Here is a 9,821-nt window from a genome sequence, read left to right on the forward strand (position 1 = left end):
CTCTACACCGCAACCTGAGTACTCCGTTCTGCCACCTCTGGTCTCTTGGCCCAGCCACCCAGCTCCCGCTCAGCCCAGTCAAGGCTCTTCTCTGTCATGGCACCCCAATGGTGGAACCAGCTTTTGCATGAAGCTAGGACAACAGAGCCCCTGCCCATCTTCCAAAAACATCTGAATATCCTACCCATTCCTGAATATCTTAACCCTTCCCTGAATATCATACCCATTCCCTGAAAATCATACCCCTTCCCTGAATAACCTACCCCTTCCCTGAATAACCTACCCCTTCCCTGAATATCATACCCATTCCCTGAATATCCCCCCTACCCTTTCCCCCACCCCTTAGTAGTACTGAATTTGCTGATAGCAACTTTATTGAGGAAAAATATATTTATTATGACTGAGATACACTATACATACAAAGGTATGTGGACACCCCTTCAAAATAGTGGATATGGCTATTTCAGCCTCACCCGTTGTTGGCAGGTTTATAACATCGAACTCCCAGCCATGCAATCTCCATAGACAACCAGTGGCAGTAGAATGGCCTTACTGAAGAGCTCAGAGACTTTCAACGTGGCACCGCCATAGGATGCCACCTTTCCAACAAGTCAGTTCGTCAGATTTCTGCCCTGCTAGAGCTCTCCTCAGCAGGGGGGTGCCGCTCTAGCAAAAATCATCTGTCCTCAGTTGCAACACTCACTACCGAGTTCCAAACTGCCTCTGGAAGCAACGTCAGCACAAAAATTATTTGTTGGGCGCCAAGCAGCTGAACACAAGCCTAAGATCGCCCTGCTTAATGACAAGCGTCGGCTGGGGGGGTGTTAAGCTTACCGCCGTTGGACTCTTGAGCAGTGAAAGCGTGTTCTCTGGAGTGATGAACCCCGCTTCACCATCTGGCAGTCTGACGGACGAATCTGGGTTTGGAGGATGTCAGGCGAACGCTACCTGCCTCAATGCATAGTGCCAACTGTAAAGTTTGGTGGATGAGGGATAATGGTCTGCGGCTGTTTTTCATGTTTCGGGCTAGGCCCCTTATTTCCAGTGAAGAGAAGTCTTAACGCTACAGCATACAGTGACATTCTAGACGATTCTGTGCTTCGAAATTTGTGCAACAGTTTATTTATTTAACTAGGCAAGTCAGCTAAGAACAAATTCTTATTTACAATGACGGCCTACTGGGGAACAGTGGGTTAACTGCCTTGTTCAGGGGCAGAACGCCAGATTTTTACCTTGTCAGCTTGGAGATTTGATCCAGCAACCTTTTGGTTACTGGCCCAACGCTCTAACCACTGCCGTGCACAAAGCAAGGTCCACGCAGACTGCGAGCCGGGCCTAATCGCCCAACATCAGTGCCCAACCTCACTAATGCTCTTGTGGCTGAATGGAAGTCCCCGCAGCAATGTTCCAACATCTAGTGGAAAGCCTTCCCAGAATAGTGGAAGCTGTTATAGCAACAAAGGGGGGAGTGTATGTGGTTGTCAAAACTAGCTATCTTAAGATTAATGCAATAACTGTAAGTCACTCTGGATAAGAGCGTATACTAAATTACTCAAATGTAAATGAGTAGATGTTTATCAGGTGCAAATCGCTATGCACAGAGAGATATCACTACATATATGATCCATCCCACACAAACAAACACCCCAAACATCAGGCTGAACAACACCAGCAAACGGGCCTTCTGGGAAGCCCTCTCTGCCTCCCTCATGTCCCCTCTGGCCAGAGCAGCACGGGTCTAGAGCAGAGTGGAGAGACAACCAGCTCAGTCAGGACTTGGTCTGTAGCCAACAAGCATATGTATTGTTTGAAGATGTTTGATAGAGTACAATAAAAGTCAAATGAATTGAACTTTATGTAACTCTTCTTCTACTGTATCAGACATCTTGTTATGTCATCATTACCGTAAGGAAGGCCTCGGTAGTGTCACTGCATTCTTAGGATTCTACTACACCTACACTGAAACTCATGCCCACTCTCTGCCCTAATTCAATTCAGAGCCAGGCCTTTGTCAGTGCACTAAGGATGTAGTGCCTCATATGAGTGGGAAATTTACCTCATATGAGTACAAAAGGGCGATGAGGCCACTCATAAGGCAGCAGAAGATGGTGACCAGCAGGGACTCCACCATGTAGTCCTTGGGCAGGGGAGGCCGCTCGTCCCCCAGTGGAGGGCCGCTCATGTACTGAAACACAACAGAGGCAAACATGCAGGGACACAATAACCTATTAAAATAGTGGACATTCTTGTTTTTGAATAGAGATTTCAAATAGAAATGACACACTGTCGTTACGTCACAGGACAATAGTCAGATCTATTGTTAAATCCGGAAGTAGTCTCGCGTGGCCATAAGGGAATCGATTTTTGAACCGTACGGGAAACATGTGTGATTCAATAAAGCTATGAGGAGTAATTGAATGTACAAATCCGTTCTAAACTTAATGTGTGTCTAATAAATCTCCCCGTCCACCACCACCACATGAGAAAGTATGTGCGTTTGGCAGCACATTTACACTAGTTTTCTTTTGCTCTATACTGATACTCTGATACTCTCTTACTATGGTGTTGGGAGGGTAGCTGGGTGAAGGCATGAACTGGGCCTGGTAGAAGGCTGGCTGGTTGGGTCCTGGCTGGCAGGCTATGACAGGGGGTCCTGGGTAGTGAGGTGGTTGTGGGGGATAGATAATATAGGCCATCTTGGGGTCAGGTGGGCTGTAGGGTGGGGGCTCTTCTGATGGGGTGGATGCTGTCATGTCTGGTTGGACCAAGGAGATCTGTGGCTGACACACAGTCGAGGGTGTCCCTCCTGCCAGGTCTCTCTGGCTTAGCAGCTCCTCCCTGGTTAACCTCCCATCACTGTCACTGTGAGCTCTGTATGGCGGACAGGCAGCAAAAGTACTGTCTGCCTTAGGCACTGGAGGACAGACAGTGTGGACATTGTCACTGTTGGATGACAGATGAGTGGTTTGGACAGGTAAGCTTGGGTCAACAAGGTCTTGGGTTCCTGAGTTTCCCTCCTGCACTGCTGTCCTCCCACTGGACAGGGCCTGGCTCTCACGGCCGGGTGGTTGAATGACTAATGAAAGTGAAAGAGGAAGGATAGATATTATAATGGTTAGACTGCGATTCTTGGTCAACTGGCAATGAAAAAAAGTGTCTAAAACCTGTTTATCTACAGCAGTGATGTAGACATAACTACATGACCAACATTATTCATGAATGACATATTTTAGAGGAAGTGAAAGGCCCCTGTGATCTCTATTAAGTAAGCAGAGAAACGCTCAAGTTTCTCCAGGGCAGTTGACTGACCCACTTTGGTTTCTACAGTGGAAAACAGTGCATCTGATTAATGAAAGGCCCAGGCAAAATGAGCGTGGTTATACGGTGTCATTCTCCAGCTGCCGGTGTGGTTTGTCAAGGCTTATTGAGTTTCTGCTCTGGAAGGGGTGGAGTGTGCTGACTGACTGAGATCACAGCACAAACAGCAGGGCAGAGCCCGAGCCAAGGCATCCAGGCTGCTCTAGTGTTGCATGTCTGGGAAAGAGAGGTTTTAGACTTCGGCCTGCAAAGATAGGAAGCATGTAGATTTGAAACCAACTGAGATCCTGTAGAATACATTTTTACTTGTAGATTGTATAATGGACCTGTGCATCACTGAAAATCCTGCAGGATAAATAGAGCAGTAATAGCAACCTAATGTATCTTCATAGCACTATCATGTCCCATATATTTACACCTGTTGTGACATACATTGCATTATTTTCTGGCTGGTTGTGACACCTACATAAGAGGATCAAAACCTACAGTTATTCTAATTTGTTTTTTCCCTGCCAAGAAGTTTCCTTTCGCTTAAAATGTTGTTCATTAAATATTTTGTTGTTGTTGTTTTTCCATCATATTTTAAATCATTAAAATAAAATACACTTTATGACACAGTCAATAAGCATTATGACCATCATAATCATATTAGGTAGATAGGCCTATCTCGTTTATGCCCTTACATTAGATGTCAGTCAAAAAGTGGTTGTCTGGTCCTGCTCCCGAAATCTGCTCCTGCAATTATCCCAGTCATCAGCAACAGCGCGTTGGGCTAGGTGCATGTCTGACATCAATGTGTGTGGAATTACAATGATAATATGGTCAATTTAAAAAACAATTATACGACATAAACATACTGTTGACATGTAGGCTATGGTGTAATGAAATGTTTCGTGGGTTTTGACACTCTTATGTAGGTGTCATAACCAGCCATAAAATAACTACCGTGGTATATTTTGTGGGTTTTTACACTCTTATGTAGGTGTCATAACCAGCCATAAAATAACTACCGTGGTATATTTTGTGGGTTTTTACACTCTTATGTAGGTGTCATAACCAGCCATAAAATAACGCAATATATGTCACAACAGGTCTAAATATGTGTGTCATGACAGTGACGGGGCGGCAGGGTAGCCTAGTGGTTAGAGCGTTGGACTAGTAACCGGAAGGTTGCAAGCTCGAATCCCCGAGCTGACAAGGTACAAATCTGTCGTTCTGCCCCTGAACAGGCAATTAACCCACTGTTCCTAGGCCGTCATTGAAAATAAGAATTTGTTCTTAACTGACTTGCCTAGTAATAAAAAGTAAAAAAAGTGTTATGTTGCTTGGTGTCAAGTAAAGTGTTGCCGAATATTGATTGTTGTACAACCCCATCTTCTTTAGTTTTTCTTTAGTTTTACATCAACTTAATACACACAGCTTATGTAATATTGTAATGTTTGTTGTTTGTTTTTGTGTAATCCTAATCATTCAATTTAAATTCCCATTTCTCCCAAAGTCCACTGTTTCACACATTTTAGACAATAATAAACAATCAATTTGGTTGGTAGTACTAAACATGCATTAGGGCATGAACAGAGACTAACCTGGGTCCATTTTGGCAGGCAGCGTACAGTACAGGGCACTATACAGGTGAAGAACAGTAGAGAGGAGGATTCAGGTGGTCATCTGTAGAAAACGCATGATCCAGACAACAGAGACAGAACATGGGACAGTTTACAGCAGATATCCCATGGGCACCCACAAATGGCTGCAGATCTTGTGCCTCCCCTCCACAGGGTTGAAATAGTATCGTGTTTGTTTAATAATTGACAGGCTTGTGTGTGTGTGTGTGTGTGTGTGTGTGTGTGTGTGTGTGTGTGTGTGTGTGTGTGTGTGTGTGTGTGTGTGTGTGTGTGTGTGTGTGTGTGTGTGTGTGTGTGTGTGTGTGTGTGTGTGTGTGTGTGTGTGTGTGTGTGTGTGTGTGTGTGTGTGTATGTGGTGTGTGTGTGGTGGATGTGTGTGTGTGTTTTTTAGGATGTGACAGTAAACTCTAAAGGGGGGTTTACTGATGAAGGTGGAGCTTGAAACCTGGATTGGAAACATAACATGGAAACAGGAACATCACAGTGTCTTTGATCACGCCAAAACCAATGTGAAAATAAACAGCCATGTTTTAGAAATGGATGAGCTCATCATCATTAATGGGAACAGTGATAACATTCGATAAGAAATCATTCTAATGTATTGTTCAGACAAAAAAACAAATAACGTGAAAAACACTGGAAACCTGAGGGTGACTCAGTTATCAGATATCTAGAGAGCTGTACTTCCTCTTCTCATCCTCAACAAAGGTGTGCTACTTTCTTGTGTTCCTCAGAGTGATTCAACTGGCTGGTGACCCTTTCTTTTTGACAATCATTCTGCTCACAGTGCACCTTGCTTTCTTCAATGGTAGAATGCTAGGTTAGTTATTTGATATCAGATGCTATGTCACTTTTATGGTATTGTATTAACAGGGTATGATGAGTCTCTGTTTCCAGCGGTTCAACATGTCAGGTCTACTTATTGATTTCATGTATGTGTAGTGAAGTGTGTATGATTTTATAGTCACATCTATATTAGGTTTTGAGGCAGCAATGTATAATACAGATTTGGAAACCTTTGTACTGTAACTAGGTAGGAATCTAAAATGGTTATTTCAAGACCCACAGTAAATTGTAATACATTGGAGGGATGCATCATTTTATCATAGCATTAAGCATATGGTGCTACCTATGATAGTGTATAGTGAAAACTCTAATTAACATCTGTGGCTGGGAGAGAATGCTCCAAACAAAAGATTGTCAGTATTCTTTCTGGTGTTAAAATCTTTAATCCCTCTGTGTTTGGCACCTAATTATAGGCCGTCATTGTAAATAACAATTTGTTCTTCATTTGAACTGACTTGCCTAGTTAAATAAAGGTTAAATAAAAAATCAATACAAATTGTACACTAGGCTCATTTGCACTCTCTTGCACAGTCAGACTGTGGGGAAGGAAACAATCCCATGCTTAAGCCATGTGTATCTCATTCACACCCATCAGGGGATGGATGTTTGCTATCACACAATTATATTACTAAACTGTCCAATTAAAACGTTTCTCCACAAACGGTCACTAAAGATATTTGCAAAGTTGGGCAGTGGGAGATGGAGCTTTAAAGAGCTACATGCTGTAATACAAAGAAGGTCCACATTGGATTAAACTTTGACAATAGCTACAACATTACACAACACATCGCCTCTGACATAAACCCTAACACATATATGTGTATGCAGTATATTAATATGTTGTATGTGTATGCAGTATATTAATATGTTGTATGTGTATGCAGTATATTAATATGTTGTATGTGTATGCAGTATATTAATATGTTGTATGTGTATGCAGTATATTAATATGTTGTATGTGTATGCAGTATATTAATATGTTGTATGTGTATGCAGTATATTAATATGTTGTATGTGTATGCAGTATATTAATATGTTGTATGTGTATGCAGTATATTAATATGTTGTGTGTGTGTCGTGTGTCATGTTTTGTGTGGAGCCCAGAAAGTGTATCTGCTGCTTTTGTAACAGCTAATGGGGATCCTAATAAAATACCAACACAAAGCTGAGTAACAAAGGCCAAGAATCAACAACAAGAATCAAAGGCTTTCCTTGGAGTAATGTTAGTCCAATATCAAATGTGATATAGCGAAGCACCTGAGTGAGTTGGTTGCGCAATTACGCAGGTACTTTCCCGAAACGGATGACACGAACAACTGGATTCGTTATCCCTTTCATGCCCTGCAGTCCACTTAACGATATTTGAACAAAAGAGCCCCATCAAAATTGCAACAAGCGGTTCTGTGAAAAATTTATTTAATCAGAAGCCACTGACAGATTTTTGCAATGGGCTGCGCACAGAGTATCCTTGCCTTGACAAATCGCTCTGTTAAAACACTGATGCCCTTCACAACCACACACCTATCTGAGAGTGGATTCTCGGCCCTCTATAGCATGAAACTAAATACAGGCACAGAATGTGTGTGGGAAATGATTTAAGACTCTCTACAATACAACCCAACATTGCAGAGTTTTTTGCATCCTTTCAAGCACACCTTTCTCATTAATCTGTGCTAAATGATTCACAATTTTCGATGAACAAATAAAGTTTGATATGTAAGATAAAGAGCAAAAGTATTGATTATTATTAAATGACTTTTTGTGCCCTGGTCCTATAAGAGCTCTTTGTCACTTCCCACGAGTCGGGTTGTGACAAAAACTCACACTCATTCTTATGTTATTATAAATGTATCGTATAGTGTGTGTGGCAGGCTTACAATGATGGCGACAAAAGAAAACATTTGAGAGTGCGCTGACTCTGGTGCTATAGAGGGGGTATGCAGCTGGAGGTTGAATGTTTGAAGGGGTACGGGACAATAACATTTTGGGAACCTAAAATAACTGCCAGGATTCACAGAAAATGGCAGGTGCAGTTTCATCCCTTAGAAGGGATATTTATCATACCATTCACACCTTCTTAAAATCCAACCCACATGTTTATTGTTTTATTGTTTGTGTAGTCCATACAGGCTTCAGGTGTCTTACTACAGCTTCATTACGCATTCTGTTATTCCTTTTTAGGGTCACCATGCAAACCTATAATGTGATGAGTATCTTCTTTCATAAGAGGTGATGAATTATATCCAAAAGTTTCAAAGTCATTTATTCAAAGATTAATTTACAAGCAAACCCATAACATGATGCAGCCACCACTGTGCTTGAAAATATGTAGAGTGGTACTCAGTAATGTGTTGTGTTGGATTTGCCTAAAACATAACACTTTGTATTAGGGACAAAAGTGAATTGCTTTGCTACATTTAAAAAAAATATGACTTTAGTGCCCTGTTGTAAACAGGATGCATGTTTTGGAATATGTTTTATTCTGTACAGGCTTCTTATTTCCCACTCTTTCAATTAGGTTAGTATTGTGGAGTAACTACAATGTTGTTGATCTATCCTCAGTTTTCTCTTGTCACAGCCATTCAACTCTGTAACTGTTTTAAAGTTACCACTGGCCTCATAGTGAAATCCCTGAGCGGTTTCCTTTCTCTCCGGCTACTGAGTTAGGAAGAACACCTGTATCTTTGTAGTGACTGGGTGTACTGATACACCATCCAAAGTGTAATTAATAATTTCACCATGCTCAAAAGGGATATGCAATGTCTGCTTTCTTATTTAAACCCATCTACCAATAGGTGTCCTTCTTTGCGAGACATTGGAAAACCTCCCTGGTCTTTGTGGTTGAATTTGTGTTTGAAATTCACTGCTCGACTGAGGGACCTTACAGATAATTGTATGTGTGGGGCACAGAGATGAGGTAGTCATTAAATAATCACGTTAAAAACTATTATTGCACACAGAGTCCATGCAATGTTTAATGTGACTTATTAAGCACATGTTTACTACTGAACTTAAGTAAGCTTGTCATAACAAAGGGGTTGAATACTTATTGACACAAGACATTTGAGCTTTTCATTTTTTATTACTTTGTAAAAATGTCAAAAAACATAATTCCACTTTGACATGATGTGGTATTGCGTGTAGGCCAGTGACACACAAATCTCAATTTAATCCATTTTAAATTCAGGCTCACAACAAAATGTGGAAAAGTCAAGTGGTGTGAATACTCTCTGAAGGCATTGGTCAGCCTGTGTAAACAGGAAGCCTGGCATCATTGTATCAACATTTACAACAATGGGTGTTGTCTGTCACACAATGGTGCAATAGCGTGCATGCCATGCATTCTTAAGTAAGGTTAGGTTGAGGTGGTAAACACAGTGTACGCCCATACTGTTGTTTATCTGCTGGAAACACACCTCAAATGTCACTTTTACTTGGTTTTATACCGTAGAAAACTGAATGAGCTTTAAGGATACGTGTAGCTGACACAGTACCCAACCCCACGGGACAGGCTGGGAACACCACAGGGTCAGCCGTAGAGAGGCACTCATGGAGCAGTTGAGATTAAATGTGTTGCTCAAGGGCACAACTCAGACATTCCTCATCAGCCCTGGGGGTTTCAACCAGCAGCCCTCTAGTAACTAGTCCGCTTCGCTTACTACGTAGGAACTGTCACCCCACAAACACTTTCAACGGCCCAGGGTTGGAAATGACAGAAATGAAGTTGAATACCACACACCGCATTTGGGTAAGATCATCAATCTCATCTAAAGTTCCCTATTTGTCTGTGTGACGGACGTCACCGTGCTTGCTTAACTGTACTTCTTCCTTAACCATCAGACCACACCGAGACTGGAACTCTGGACCTCTGCCCTGCAAACACATGTGACCACCCTCGTGTCCTCCCCACTAATGCAATCCGCTGACTCGGCATACATTTCCCAGCTTGTACCTGTCATAGGCTGCATTTACACAGACAGCCCAATTCTGATCTTGTGCCAAATTATTGTCAAAAGAGCTGATTGGTCAAAA

General features: G+C 42.1%; 1 protein-coding gene across 1 annotated transcript; it reads right to left on the bottom strand.

Moving 5' to 3' along the window:
• Positions 1 to 1,366: 1,366 nt before the first annotated feature.
• prrt1b (proline rich transmembrane protein 1B) lies at positions 1,367 to 5,063 on the bottom strand. The gene is made up of 4 exons (XM_020488731.2): positions 4,905 to 5,063; positions 2,559 to 3,076; positions 2,057 to 2,185; positions 1,367 to 1,738 (listed from the first exon to the last, which is right to left on the bottom strand). The coding sequence occupies exons 1-4, from the start codon at positions 4,912 to 4,914 to the stop codon at positions 1,592 to 1,594; spliced, it is 804 nt and encodes a 267-aa protein (XP_020344320.1). The 5' UTR covers positions 4,915 to 5,063; the 3' UTR covers positions 1,367 to 1,591.
• Between the last annotated feature and the right edge of the window lie 4,758 nt (positions 5,064 to 9,821).

The sequence above is a fragment of the Oncorhynchus kisutch genome, linkage group LG8, assembly GCF_002021735.2.
Source record: "Oncorhynchus kisutch isolate 150728-3 linkage group LG8, Okis_V2, whole genome shotgun sequence".
Lineage (NCBI taxonomy): Eukaryota > Metazoa > Chordata > Actinopteri > Salmoniformes > Salmonidae > Oncorhynchus > Oncorhynchus kisutch.

What these genes read in the sequence shown, in the direction of transcription:
- prrt1b (XM_020488731.2), bottom strand. An exon ending in GCTACCCTCCCAACACCATA is followed by an intron (nt 2,186 to 2,558) that starts GTAAGAGAGTAT and finishes GTTGTGTTTCAG; the next exon opens with TACATGAGCGGCCCTCCACT. An exon ending in CCCTTTTGTACTCATATGAG is followed by an intron (nt 1,739 to 2,056) that starts GTAAATTTCCCA and finishes ACTCTGCTCTAG; the next exon opens with ACCCGTGCTGCTCTGGCCAG.